The sequence below is a fragment of the Hirsutella rhossiliensis genome, assembly GCF_020360975.1.
Source record: "Hirsutella rhossiliensis strain HR02 chromosome Unknown scaffold00019, whole genome shotgun sequence".
Lineage (NCBI taxonomy): Eukaryota > Fungi > Ascomycota > Sordariomycetes > Hypocreales > Ophiocordycipitaceae > Hirsutella > Hirsutella rhossiliensis.
The window spans coordinates 484,333-498,520 of record NW_025408685.1 but is presented as its reverse complement, the minus strand read 5'-3'; the positions used below and the strand labels follow the sequence as shown (position 1 = coordinate 498,520).

Sequence of the window (14,188 nt, the reverse complement as noted above, 5' to 3'; positions counted from 1 at the left end):
CGCGGTTACAAGTTCAGGTTGACAAAGTTGGTAACGATCACGGCGACAAGAATCCAAGCCCCAAGAAGAGCCTGAAGCAGCCAAGACTCCGTATAACGTCAACCAGCTTACCACTCACGCCGAAAGGCTTCTTCAACGCCGGCCACAAAATACAGACTCGCCAGTCTCACAAGCTATCAACCAGCTTATCAAAGGATGTCAAATGGCCATGCATAGCACCGCCCTCCTTGCCGACGAAAACCGGCAACTTCGGTCAGAAAACCAGCGGCGAAAGCAGAGAAAAGAACAGCGCCGTGAATACATTGGCGACGGCGGTACTCTATCGGTTGCAGAGGGCACGGCTAGGATAAAGCGACGGAGAGAAGAAGAAGAAGAGCGGGTTAAGCGACGGAGAGTGGAGGAAGAGGAGAGGACCAAGCGCCGGCGAGAGAAGGACGAGGAGCGGGCCAAGCGACGACAAGAAGAAGAAGAGCGGGCCGAGCGACGGCGACAAGAGAACGAGGAATGGTTCAAGCTACGGCGAGAAAAGGAAGAGGAGCGGGTCAAGAAACAGAGAGCAAAGGAAGATGAGCGGGCCAAGCGACAGCGGGAAGAAGAGGAGGGCCCAACGACAGATAGAAGAGGAGCCAAGTGTCCCAAGACAGCGTGCACCACCACGGTGTAGTAAATGCAGGTCTTTTGAACACACTGCCCGTACGTGTAATAGATAGTCGTAAATCGAGTTACTTGTCTCTTGGAGTAAATATGTCGTGGTATTGTGCTCAGTTTGTCTCGCCGTAAGGTACGGACGGGCCTTGTCGGTGGAGAATTTTTGACCGAGTAGGGGGTCTGACCGGGAAGGGGGTGGATTACGTTATTGGCTCCCAAAAGAAAGGTTGATGAGGCTTGTAGATATTGATGTGCCAGTGTAACAGTGCAACATGGGACACCCTGGAAAGCATATGGAGGGCAAACTGAACGCCGTAATGGATGATCTCGGAGACAACTCATTCTGCCCGTCATTCTGCTCAAGCTGCACCGAGGCCAAAATGACAAGAAAGGTCTCAAGGGAGCCAATGTCTGCGGTGACAGAAAAGCTAGAGAGAGTCCATATAGATCTTTGGGGGCCAGTTGAGCTATCACTTCAAGGAATGAAGTACCTACATGCTGACAATCACCGATCAGGCTACCGGGCGAGTTTGGGTTTATTTCTCTAGAGACAAAACGAGAATTACCATGCCCCACCCCCCTTTCGGTAACACCCACCTTTCGGTAGCGCATTAGAAAATATCCCCACCAAAAACCATCAATTTCACTTACACGGATTCCAGCCAGCTTTGAAGATATTCACAAGCCGTCACTTGGAGTAGATAGTGGATTGATTGAATTCTACTTTTCGATGGTTGAATGTTTGTACAGGGTCTGCGGCCTGTGCGTACCTTGCACGCGAAATTACCATCCAACCCCCTAATCTCCTTCCGCCTCCTGACGATGATTCTTCTCGTTATTCCTCCACCACATGACCAAAATGACCTTAAAGCGGCCTCGGAGTATTTATACGGAGGATATTATGGCTAATGCGATAATTGATGTCACAAAAAACGGCTTGTCGCAGTACCGCGCCGCCCAAAAGTATGACATACCTCAGCAGTCTATTTCCGACAGACTCAAAGGCCAGGTAGCCCTGGCTGATCAGATCCAGCCTCGTCAACTCTTGAGTAAGTCTCAGGAAGCTCGCTTGGTTTCTTGGATCCTCCGCCAAGAGTCTCTCGGCTATGCTCCCTCCCACAGTCAGATCCGCGCATGTGTGGAGGCTCTTATAAAGCAACTGAACAACGAGCGGACAGTGGGGCGCAACTGGGTCTCTAAATTCATCAATCGCCATCCGGACATCAAGAACAAGCGTGGAGACGTCAGGAAGCTAACCGATTTAATGCTTTTACGCCTCGGGCGGTTCACTGGTTCTTCGATATCAGGAAAAGGAGTATGGATGGATTAAACCAGAAAATACCGTGAATGTTGACGAAGGCGGTATTATGTCTGGCTTTGGTGAGTATTTGGCTTGTCTTTCATTACTTTTACTAACCAGACTCTTTTGCCAGGTTTGGATAGTCTTGTGGTTGGGAGTGCAGACCCAAAACGGAAGGCCCTTCTGAAAGGGCCACAGTCCCGCAACTGGACCTCATTTATTGAAGCTATCACCGCGGACGGCCGTGTCCTTACCCTGGCATTATCTTTAAGGGCAAAGAGCTTCAGAAACAGTGGTTCTTGACGGAATTCGGCAAAATAGCCGACTGGCATTACATAACGTCGCCCAACGGATGGACGGACAACCATATCGCTATTGAGTGGCTTGAGAGGGTCTATTTGCCCCAGACGCGACCAGCCGATGCCTCAGATGCTAGACTGATCATATTAGATGGACATGGAAGTCATGCAACGGTGCGTTTCTTTATCCACCTCTGTAGGAATTACTGTTAACCGAGACCAGGATGCATGGATGGCCACATGCTTTTGAACAACGTTTATTGCTGTTACCTTCCTGCCCACTGCTCTCATGGCCTCCAGCCGTTAGATAACGGTGTATTCAATGCCTCCAAGGCAGCTTACCGGAAAGAACTTCAGAAATTGACCTGTTTGACCGATTCTGCGCCTGTTCATAAGGTCAATTTTATACGGGCATATGCTAAAGCGCGCGAGGTTGGAATGACGGCAAAGAATATATTGTCCGGCTGGAGGGTCACTGGGAATTGGCCGATCTCACGATCCAAGGCATTGCGGCATCCAGAAATTCACGCGGACATTGTAGAGACGTCTCCAAAGTCCGCGCCATTTTTGGGTTCTGATGATACGCCAAGAAACAGCCGCCAGATTCGCGATTTCGGAAAGAACAAGACTCCTGGCACCCGGAGACGATACGCCGTGATAGCTAGAGGCTTTGAAGCCCAAGAACAGACGCTTGCCGAGCACAGCAACAGAATCGCGAAGCTAGAGGAAGAAGTGGCCCGGCTGCAGAGAGGCAAGAAGAGGAGAGCAATTCCGAACCCGAACAGACGGTTCATGACTCTCAGTGAAGCTTTGGTGGCTGAGGAAGCCATTCCCAAAATAAAAGCCAAGAGATAGCCGTTGTGCTGAATTCTGACACAGAGGAGGAGGCGGTCTCAGAGGTGGAGACAGCTTCAGTGATTGAAGTCAAGGTGGCACCTGAAGCCCTTCCAGTCACCACCAGATCCGGGCGAATGGTAAAAAGCGCCGGTACATATAAGAGCGTCCATTTTCTACGGAATGATATATTTTTGTGTTTATAATGTTAAGTTCTGATCATATTTCATGTAGTTCAAATGGTAGACTTTTGGTGGAGAATTTTTCAATTGCGCTACCGAAAGGTGGGTGTTACCGAAAGGGGGGTGGGGCATGGTACCGACAAGATCAAAGCCTGGGTAGTTGTGTCGCGAAGAACGGCCCATGGTCGAGTCAACCAGGTCACCCATGGGTAGCTAGGGCAGCAAGGGAGCTGATAACCAGGTCTGAACGAGGAGGCTGGAAAGCTCCTCTTAAAAGACTGGAACATCTCCAGTCGAGAGGCTGGGAACCCCAGGTCCCCAGCCTCCTGAACACATTACCTTTACTACGAAAGAGGGATATAAATAGGGGCTTGGGTTTAGGCAGAAAGGAGGAGGACAGAGACACGGAATACAATATGACCTTTCTGCTGACTTTCTTCGTGAGAGTTATGAGCCCGGGAGAAACAGAGTTTCTGGAACTTCCGTGTGCACAATATTGCGCCTTCAACAGTGCCAGCAGGCACTCCCATTTATCGAAGATCAAATCCATCTGATCACTCATACCTTTATCCCTTTACCCTTCAAATCGCAATGTCGAAGAACACCAATTCCACCCGCCGCACGATTCTCTCAGAACCTCAGGACTGGGATAAGTGGAATAAGGAGCTTCGTGCGAGGGTTGACGAGACCATCCATGGACTAGTATTTGAGGAAGGAACAGTCCCGTTACAATCCCCCGTTCGGCCTACGTTTTCCGAGTTTGCTGCCGGTGTTATAACCTATGCAGGCCTCACTTCGGCTCAGCAGAAAGCTTTCTCGGCAGCCACTTCACATTATGAAAATATGCGTAAGGAATACCTATATGAGAAGAAGCTAATTAAGGAAGCTAGAACGGCAATTACGGAGTCAATCGGCACAGCAAAGATGATTTCGTTGCGTGAGGAAGATACACTTCGTCAATGGATGACAACACTGGAATCTTCAACCGCCCCTACCAAAGGATTTATGACTGAGCGAATCAGGAAGCTTTACTCGAGTCATCTTCGAAGCTACTCAAAGAGCAACAACATCCCTGAGTGGCTTGTCAAATGGGAAGAGATCATACAGGAAGCTATACAGTACTTCCTAATGGAAGTGCTTACTGGCCAGTGGCTGCGAGATATTGCAACAATCATTAAGCCCTTAGTGATGGCTATGCAACAATCTTCCTTGAAGAGAGCAGGCGCCTTGACGAGGATGCGGCTAGAAAGATGCAACAAGCATTTGATCGACCTGCATATGTGGCAGCAGCACCCGTGGAAGCAGCAGCGGCCCCGCACCAGGAGTAGCGGCACCAGCACCCGCAGCCTCACCTTCCCGTTGGACGTTCCAAATTGTTGCAAGAAAAATCAGGGAAATTGCGGAACAACAACCGCAAAGAGGAATCAAGCGAGGCGGGGCTTTTCTTACAGATGACCCAATAGACGATTCGGAGCCAGAAGCACAGCCGAAAAAGAAGAGAAAGCGAAAGGAGGATACAAATCCTTCATCTTCGTCTCGAAAACGCTGCCCTGCTTGCGAAAATAGGCACGAGCTTTCAGAGTGCTGGCAGCTGTTCGAGAAAAACAGACCTTCCTACTACAGGGAAAACAGCAAGCTACGAGAGAAAGCAGAAAAGGCTCTAAAAAGTGACCCCGAGCTGCAGAGGAGAGTCAATGAGATCAACAAAGGTTTGGCTTAGCAACTAAAGCCAGTTGGAAAGATTGTTGGCACAGCAAATCCCGCCTTCGTCTATTCAGCCGATCAGAAACCGACCTCTATAGACTACCCACTCCGTCACTCGACCCTCCTAGACTCGGCGGCCTCCTTACACGTCTGCAATAACCTTTCCGCTTCCGCTCCTTTAGAAAGGCCAGGAACGAATATCTAGTCACAGGAGACACAGAAGTCCGGATAGAGGGTTACGGAAGAGTCAATGTTACGGTTACAGCTCCAGACGGAACCTCCGGCAGCTACGGTTAAAACGGGTTGCCTATTGCCCGAGATTCTCAGCCAACCTTGTTTCTTTTCAGTCTCTTCAGGAAGAAGGGATCTACTGGGATACCTTTACAAATCCAACCCAGCTGGCCTATAAGGAAGGGAGGAAACCAATTTGCGTCTTATTCCGAAAGCACCGTCAGTTTGTGCTAGATTTCCAACCTGCAATGCAAGACGACCTCGATGAGGCAGCTTTTAAAGCTACAAAGGCACGAAGAAGGACCTCTCGAGACCCTAGGCCTGTCGCAACAGCTGATTCGGACCTTTGGCACGCTCGCCTCGGTCACCCTGGCCCTCAAGCACTCGAAATGCTTGGCCAACGAAAGGGTATTCGCATTAAGGGCCCAAGGACCGTTGAGTGCGAACTATCGCACGGAGGATGAGCAAGTGGGCATAAAGATCAGGGACTGGAAGACTCTTGATTCTGCTATCTAAGGTGGGAAAGAGGCGAGATCTTTATAGACTGCCTGAATATGAGAATGGAAGGGAATGGTAGTGAATGGAAGCATCTGATCGGATCATCTGGAAGCCACTGATGCGTTGATGATGCCTCCTAGAAGTTTCTGTGGAAGAAATGTGGAAACGGACTGTGCGAATAGGGGTCAGACTGTTGGAGGCTGATATCCTATGTGTGACATACCCCCCCAGGTTGTGCTGGCTAGTGGGCAGTGCAAACTGAAGAAAGAAACTAGATCCCTAGCAACGTAGAGTCTGATACCAAGGAACCATTGTAATTCCCTTGGTCTGTCATCGCGTACTTCCTCTTGAGGGCTGCAACCATCTCATCAGCTGCGTCCTCGTTTTCCTTGCGATAGAGGAAAACAATATCGTCAACGAAGAAGAAAACAGTGAGCCAGTCGTTCTGGAAGATGCAGGGTTCGTCGGGACACTGTGTAAGACCAAGCTCTCTGAATGCAGCAGTGAGTTCCTTCTGCCAAAGAAGAGGGGACCGTCGGAGGCCATAGAGGGCTCGCATGAGGCGAAGAGCCCATCCCTGTCTGTAGTATCCGTCTGGGAAGGCTACATAGACCTCCTCCTCGTCTTCTAAGAGGGCGTTTGTGAAGGCATTAACTGCGTCGAGCTGTCGGGTCTCAAGGTCGAATTTGGCGGTGATGGCCATGAGAATCCGGAAAGAACGTCCTGCAAGGGTTGCTGCATAGGTGTCCTTGTCACCTAGCTGTTGAAGATCTCCTCGAACACAAAGACGGGCTTTGAACTTTGTAAGAAAGCCATGCTTGTCGAACTTATACTTAAAGACCCAGGTAAGTGGCAAAAGCTTGCCCGTGACCTGGTCTCTGGGGACCGCTCTGAAGGTTCCTCTCTGTTGGAGTGCTTTCCACTCGGCGTGGGCTCCTTCTCTGAACTGAGGACCAAATCTGTGGGTGCGAAGTTCCTTATACGTCGTAGGTTCGGGAGGAAGGTGTCGTCTGTGAAGTTTTTTCTCTGCCGAGAAAGAAAGAGCTGTGGAATTGACCCTTAGTGTTGGTCGAAAAGCACTGAGCTTGCGAGGCTTTGGAGTGCGGGCTGAGCGCCGTGGCTGAGAGTCACTCGGACCGGGGTCCGGTGTCGGATATGGGTGCTGAATGTCATGAAACTCATCCTGATCATCCGAGTCCTCATGATCAGATGGTTCGGGTTGTACCACAATCGTGGTGGCGTCTCCTTGGTCTGAGGTTGAGGAGATTGCTCAACGGGGTCAGGTTCAGGTTCATCGATTTGAGTGGGGATTTCCTCGTAATCCGACTCGTCCTCGATGTGGGCTGGAAGCTGTACTTCCACGCGCTGTGGGATAGGTTCTGGTGGCTGATCATTTCCGTCATAGAAGATGCTTTCATTGAAGGTCACATCTCGGACCCTTCGGACTTCTGATGTGGACGGAATCCAGATCCTGAAAATGTTCGTGGAATCATATCCAACGAGATAACCGATTTCTGTGTGAGGGTCGGTCTTTAGGTCCTTCTTCTGTCTGTTCTGAAGGGCCTGGGGTGTCAAGGATAGGCTCTGCAGCCGTATGCCTTGAGAAACGTGATGTCAGGCTGGTCTTGCTGGTAGCCTATGTCTCTGTTGTTGTCTCGCAGCCACTGATGAAGCAGCTGAAAGGCGTTCGGAAGCTGTGGTTCTGCATGGGCGATCTGTTGTGCAAAAACACTGCAGCTTTCCAAGTCTCTGGCCAAAGATCAGATGGTAAATTGGCATCAATTCCCATTGTTCTGGCCTGGGCAGATATTACCCCCCCAGATCGCTCTGCAGAACCGTTTTGAGCGGAGTGTAAGGGGCAGAAGGTTCATCTTGAATCCCCTTTCCTCGATCCAGCTCTCATACGCACTCTGAAGAGAACGATCGTTATCACGGTGGATAATGCAAATGTTGAGATTCCATTGGCGTTGAACCATTGCCTCGTGGTTTCTCAAAGCAGTCATAACGGACCCTTGTGTCGCGTCATTCAGAAGGTAGATGAAGATCATGCTTGTAAATTCATCTTTGATAAGAAGAACAGCTTCCTTGCCGTTGAATGAGGTGTTCATACTGAAGATATCAACGTAGATTCTCCAGAATGGTCTGGGGCTCGGTTTTGAGGGGTTCGGCGAGAGACGACCTTCTTTCCCTTCCCAAGGGAACACGCGGTGCAATCGATGGTAACTGGGCCTTTGATCTTCGAACCCGTCGTGTTCTCAACAAGATGCTCTAGGGCTTGAGCGTTCAAGTGACCTAGGCGCTTATGCCAAAGCGTAGCATCTGCTGTTTTCACTGCGCGAGGTGCAGATGAAGATGTGAAGTTGGAGGCGTGAGAGTCCTCCTTAATCGGGTTGAACTCGATGACCGGTTGACGAAAGCGGCGTTTCGTATGAAATATAATCTGATCGTCTTTAGAGACGCGTCCAGATAGTGGATTCCAGTTGTATCCCTTCGCAAGAAAGCGGTCGAGGGATGCGATGTTGGTGTGGAATTTTGGCACGAAGGCAACTTCGTTGAGCTGAAAAGTCCTCCTTCTTCAAGCTTCATACGGACTGTGCCGTAGCCAAGGATCTGAAGTTGACTATCGCCTGCAAAGAGCTCTTCTGGCTCTGCAAGGGCGGTGTAGTCAAGAAAACGGGATCGGTTGTTGCAAATGTGTGTGTCTGATCCGGAATCAAGGATAAAGGAGTCATACAGCGGGTAGACTGCCTTTCCCGTCGAGAAACTGGTTGATGGAGGTGTTGAGGGAGGCGGTGTGTTGTCAGGAGCTGGTAGAAGACCGGCAAACGCTGTGCCTTTAACGGAGGAGTCGGACGATTTCTCCATTTCCTTCTTCTTGAAGTCTTGTGCTTTCTCCGTCATCTTCTTTGCCCATGGATTGGAGTCGAGGATTTCTTGATCTTCTTCTCAACCTTCTGATCAGGAGTCCAGCCATCAGGCCGAGCTGATTTGATGAGATAGAAGCAATCTACGAAGCGGTGATATTCTCCGCAGACACACATAGGAACACCATCAGCGTTCTTGCTTGAAGACCACTTAGGCTTGTCCTCTTCCTCTCCGATTTCTCTCCCTTGCCTTGGAAGGCAGCTCCGAATGATCCTTTGCTGTTGTTGGCGGCCTTGATTCGGTGAGCTCGTTCAAAGATCTCACTGATCTTAATGCCGTCCGGGAAGTCGGTCTTCCAATCAGGCTTGCCGAATACGGCCTCGTCTTCCATTTTGTTGACCCAATAGTCTGTGAATGGGGCGTTGATGGACGAAACAGCCTGTAGGAAATCTTGGGTAGGGCGAAGGTCCTGGACATCAGGAAGCCCTAATTGCTTTGCCTCAGTGAGGACTTTCTGCCATTGGGTGACCCAAGCTTCGATCTTGGTCCTGTTTGGCGACTGAAGGGTGGAACGATAACGCTGAACAACTTCCTCTCGAGTGCCCAGTCGGTTGGGGCCACACGAGCCTGAAGCAAGGCAAGTTGCTTTGCAACGTCGTGTTCCTCGGCAATGGTGCTGTAGTAGTTGCCGATGGTCTTGACGATGTGTTGTTGAAGGCTGGCGAGTGCCTTCACTTGATCCCTATACCCTTGAAGCTTCGAGCGGTATTGGGTGTGGAGGAATTCGAGACGGCGAAATTCCTCCGAGGTCAGATCCACGAGATCAGATGCTTCGTGGTTGATTTGTCGGAATGTTGGTTCAACTGGCTGCTGAAGAACCGGCTTACCCTCCTTGACGGCAGGGTCCAGAAAGTCCCAAAGACTGTGGGACGTGGCGAATTTCTTGATGATAGAAATCCATTGTTTCCAGTCGCAAGGGCCGTTGAGCACGGTGCCCTTGGAAGAGCCATCAAGATCTAGAGCTGAGCTCATTGTGGAAGCTATTCTGCGCAGCGGAATGAACGAGAATAAGATACCCAGTCAATGGCAGACCGGGCTCATAACTATCGCACGGAGGATGAGCAAGTGGGCATAAAGATCAGGGACTGGAAGACTCTTGATTCTGCTATCTAAGGTGGGAAAGAGGCGAGATCTTTATAGACTGCCTGAATATGAGAATGGAAGGGAATGGTAGTGAATGGAAGCATCTGATCAGATCATCTGGAAGCCACTGATGCGTTGATGATGCCTCCTAGAAGTTTCTGTGGGGAAATGTGGAAACGGACTGTGCGAATAGGGGGTCAGACTGTTGGAGGCTGATATCCTATGTGTGACACGAACCATGCGCCCAAGGAAGGGCCTATAGACAGGTCTCAAGGCGAACCCCGAATAAGGATCGAAGTCATCCTTGCGAAGAAATCTGGATCGACTGGACCGACCTATCCCCTGATTATAAGGGATTCGTTCGAGTGATGTTCATAACAGACGCCTATTCAGGCATGATTTTCCCTACTTTCTCCGGACCTATCAAAACAAACACAACTGGGGGCACTTAGGGACTTCGTTAGCTGGATGAAGCTTCGATTTGACTATAGTGTAAAGACCATTCGTTCAGACGGAGAACTCTTTACTAAGGCAACTAAGAAGTGGCTTCGAAAGAAGGGTATCTCAGCAGAACCTCGTCCCCAAACACCCAATCCCAGAATGGAGGTGCCGAGAGATCAGGAGGTGCCCTAATGGAGAGGGCCCGCAAGATGAGGATAGCTGCAAAGCTTCCTCACGATCTTTGGAAAGAGACGTGGAAGCGGCCTGTTATTTGAAAAACAGGACCCCACGGAATCCAAAAGCCAGACCGGACTTATCAAGACCTTCTGATCAGGAGAATCTGCATCGACAGCTGTGGATGACCCCTTTGGAGCTATTTACAAAAAAGAAGGAACCCGACCACAACCAGCATGCAACTCTTCAGGCGTACGGCTGTAGGGCCTACGCAATGACTGCCAACGCACAGTTGAAGAGGAGAAGGCTACAAAAGCTCGATCCAAGAACTCACATCGGCTACCTGGTTGGTTATAGTTCTACGAATATCTTTAGGATATGGGTTCCCTTGCTTCGGAAGGTTATTTCAACCCGGGACGTTACATTCGACGAAAGAACCTTCTTCGACGGCAAGCTCGAGCAACCACCGCTGCTTGCAAATATCGACGAGCTAGTCGAAAAAGTCTCTATTCCAGAGGATCAGCAAGTAAATCAGGAAATCCTTGATGAAGAATCCGAGTCTGAGGAAGAAGACCTCTTTGAAGAAGAATCTGACGAGGAGGAGGCACAAGACCAAGAAAAAGCCAACGAGGAACTCTTGCTAACGCCGCCGCCATCTGAAGATGAATTTCAAGCCGTTCTATCAGTATTTCTTCCTGTCGCTACCCCTGAGGGGGTGGGGAGGAAATCTGCGTTAATAAATCCTTCGGTTTCGACTCCTAAGAAGAAAAGAGTTACCTTCTTGGAGCACTTAACGCAGGAGCCACTTGATCATACAGGATACGCCAGGAAGATCAATTTCAAGACCGATTTCGGGACTTCTATCCCCAGAAGATCAGGAATATGCTCCATGGAACCTTCAATGCTGGACGAATCTTCAAGCCAAAGACACAAGGGCCGCATAAGAAGAACCTACCCGAACCGCCAGAGACACAGAAGCAGCTCGAAAGGCACCCTTATAAAGAGGAATTCATCAAAGCTCAGAAAGACCACCTTGCCTCACACGAGGAGATGGGGTCCTTTCTCGAGGTTCCTTGGAAGAGGGCTGCCGGCAAGCAAATTCTAGGCTGCAAGTGGGTCTTTATTTACAAGACAGACAAGCACGGGATCCTTCAAAAGTGCAAAGCTCGTCTCGTGGTCTGCGGCAACCAGCAGGAAAAGGGGACCTTCCTACCGGGCTACGACCTTAGCCGGGATGTCGTTCAGGGCCCTAATGGCGATTTCGGCAGAATTCGACCTCGAGCTTGATCAAATGGATGCAGTCAACGCCTTCGTCAACTGCCCACTCGAGGACGAGGTAGTCTATATGAGGATGCCTCCCGGATTCGTTAAGCCAGGCAGAGTTCTGCTACTTAGGAAGGCCCTCTATGGCCTACGACGATCGCCACTCCTTTGGCAACAACACCTTACCGGGTCCCTTAAATCCCTAGGCTTTCAGACAGTCCCACAAGAACCCTGTGTTATGAGAAAGGAGCAATTCTTGTCTTCTTTACGTGGACGATATCATCTGGGCCTATAAGAAAGGAGACCAGGAGGTTGCAAAGGAAGCGATAAGAGGGCTTCAAGCTCGATATCAAATGACGCTTCTTGGAGAGCCTAGGTGGTTCCTCGGGATACACATCCTTAGGGATAGATCTCAACGAACGATTTGGCTGACGCAAGACGCCTATATCGAGAAGATCGCCCATAAGCTCCTAGACCCAAGCAGGCTCGTCTCAAATCCCCCTGATACTCCAATGGCATCTGAGGAACTGCTTCCCTCAACGAGCCAAGCAGAGAAGGGTTATTTACACAGATTTCTGCAAAAGGTTGGATCTATACTATTTGCGGCTATCTCAACGAGGCCGGATGTTGCTTTTGCGGTCTCTCGACTAGCAAGGCACAACCAGAACCCCGGCGAAATACACCAGCAGGCAGCCGACAGAGTGATCCTGTGACGGTACAAGTGCACGAACAAGGTCGAGTGCGACTTGGGTAAAGTGATTGTCTACAAGAGAGAAAGAGGTTCCTAAGGAAGACTCTGACTTTCGCTATTTACATGAATAAAAGCGGGACCTTTCATAAAGTATGAAAGTCACATGATCGTTCCTCACACATGGGCCTCCTTTACTCCATCGCTTCTGATTCTTCCACGTCTTGCTGAGCCTGTAGGCGAGCATTTTGCGCTTCTTGTTTCGTCGGTCTGGGTTTGTTTTTGTTGTGCTTCTCGAACTCTTTGATGGCGATGTGAGCGTTGACGACGTTGTGTAGTGGTTCCCATGTTGCCTGCTCAAGGTCGAAGCCTCTCCATAGTATATGGTACTGGAAGCCTTTCTGTTTTGTGCGTTTCGAGTCCAGTATTTCTTCAATCGCCCAGAGTTTCTCCCCCTTTGCATCTAGCGTTATTGGTGGGGGCGGTGTGTTGTATTGGCCGGGGAGCGGGTCGTTTGGTGACGGTCGCAGGAGGTTGGTGTGAAATGAATTGTGAATTGAGTCTAGTTCATGTGGCAACTTCAGTTGGTAGGAGTGAGGGTTGAGCACGCGCTCGATTCGAAAAGGGCCAATGAACTTGTGATCTAGTTTTGGGATGGGTCGGGCTGAATCAATGTTGCGTGTGCTAAGTAGCACCATGTCTCCAACTCGGTAAGCTGGCGCCGGTGATCTATTTGCGTTGGCGAACTGCTCTTGTGAGGCTTGAGCTGAGAGCAGGTTTGTCCGAAGTAGATCAGTGATTTCTTGCATCTTGGCGACAAATTCGTTCCCCTCGTTGCAGCGTTCTGCCAGGTCTTTGGATGCCGCGAGTGGTATTGCGCGAGGGGGACCAAAGCTCATTCGGGGGTGATAGCCTGTGTTCGCAAAAAATGGGGACATTCCCGTTGAATCGCTGACAACGTTACGGGCTGCGAATTCGGCCAATGGGAGCCACTCGTCCCAGTCGTCCTGAGCAAAGCTAACATATTGGCGAAGGTATTGTTCGAGAAATGAGTTAGCGTTTTCCGTCTGGCCGTCAGTTTCGGGGTGATATGCTGTAGAAAGGCTGATATTGATCCGTAGACGGTGGCAAACCGCTTTCCAGAATTCCGAGACAAACAGTGGTCCTCTATCAGACACGATTGAATCCGGTAGTCCATGGAGTTTCCAGACATCTCGTACGAAGAGTGTTGCCAAGTCATGTGTTTTCATGTCGGTCTTGCAGGGCGTGAAATGTCTGTCCTTTGACAGCCTATCGACTACCACCATGATTGCGTTGAATCCACGAGCTGTGCGCTGAATTGGGCCAATGAAGTCAACGGATAAGTCTCTCCATCTTTGCAAGGGAATTGGGAGCGGTTTCAATGTCCCCTGGTACCGCAACTGGGAGGTTTTGTTCCTCAGACATCCGTGGCAATTGCGTGTGAATTGTTTCGTATCGGCGCTAAGCTTTGGCCACCAATAAGAGCGTGAAATGAGTTCGTATAGTGTGGACAGGCTCTTCACTGCAGTGAGGTTATTCGAACTGGTTCAATTGGTTATATCTTGTGTAACTAGGGAAACGTGTCCCATACAAACTGTGTGCAAAGACCTTCCTCCCTGTGTCTCACCTCTTACTCGCACGTGACTAGCGCGGTCGATTAGTTATACGTGCGCGATCGGTGCCTAGTGCACAGGTGGATCCAACACTGGAACCTCTTTCTAAATCGATGATCGCGCACTAATCAATCCACCAAAACACACCAAACACAGCGAATTAAGATGAGATAGGAAAAACACGAACAAGAACACCAACAAACTCCTACCACGATGCATCACTATGTTGGATAGTGTGCTCTGACTGTAGCTCTCCTCCCCACACTGGGTGTGTTCTGCCACAC

The 14,188-nt window shown here is 50.0% G+C and overlaps 2 protein-coding genes across 2 annotated transcripts; one reads left to right on the top strand and one right to left on the bottom strand.

Annotated features, from left to right (window-relative positions):
* Positions 1 to 9,047: 9,047 nt before the first annotated feature.
* Positions 9,048 to 9,593, bottom strand: HRG_11210 (uncharacterized protein; the record flags this gene model as incomplete). The annotated part of the gene is made up of 1 exon (XM_044869680.1): positions 9,048 to 9,593. The coding sequence occupies one exon, from the start codon at positions 9,591 to 9,593 to the stop codon at positions 9,048 to 9,050; it is 546 nt and encodes a 181-aa protein (XP_044715233.1).
* A 1,000-nt stretch (positions 9,594 to 10,593) lies between these two features.
* On the top strand, positions 10,594 to 11,606 carry HRG_11209 (Integrase, catalytic core; the record flags this gene model as incomplete). Its single annotated transcript, XM_044869679.1, has 2 exons — positions 10,594 to 11,004; positions 11,148 to 11,606. 2 exons carry the CDS (start codon positions 10,594 to 10,596, stop codon positions 11,604 to 11,606), a joined length of 870 nt encoding a protein of 289 aa, XP_044715232.1.
* Between the last annotated feature and the right edge of the window lie 2,582 nt (positions 11,607 to 14,188).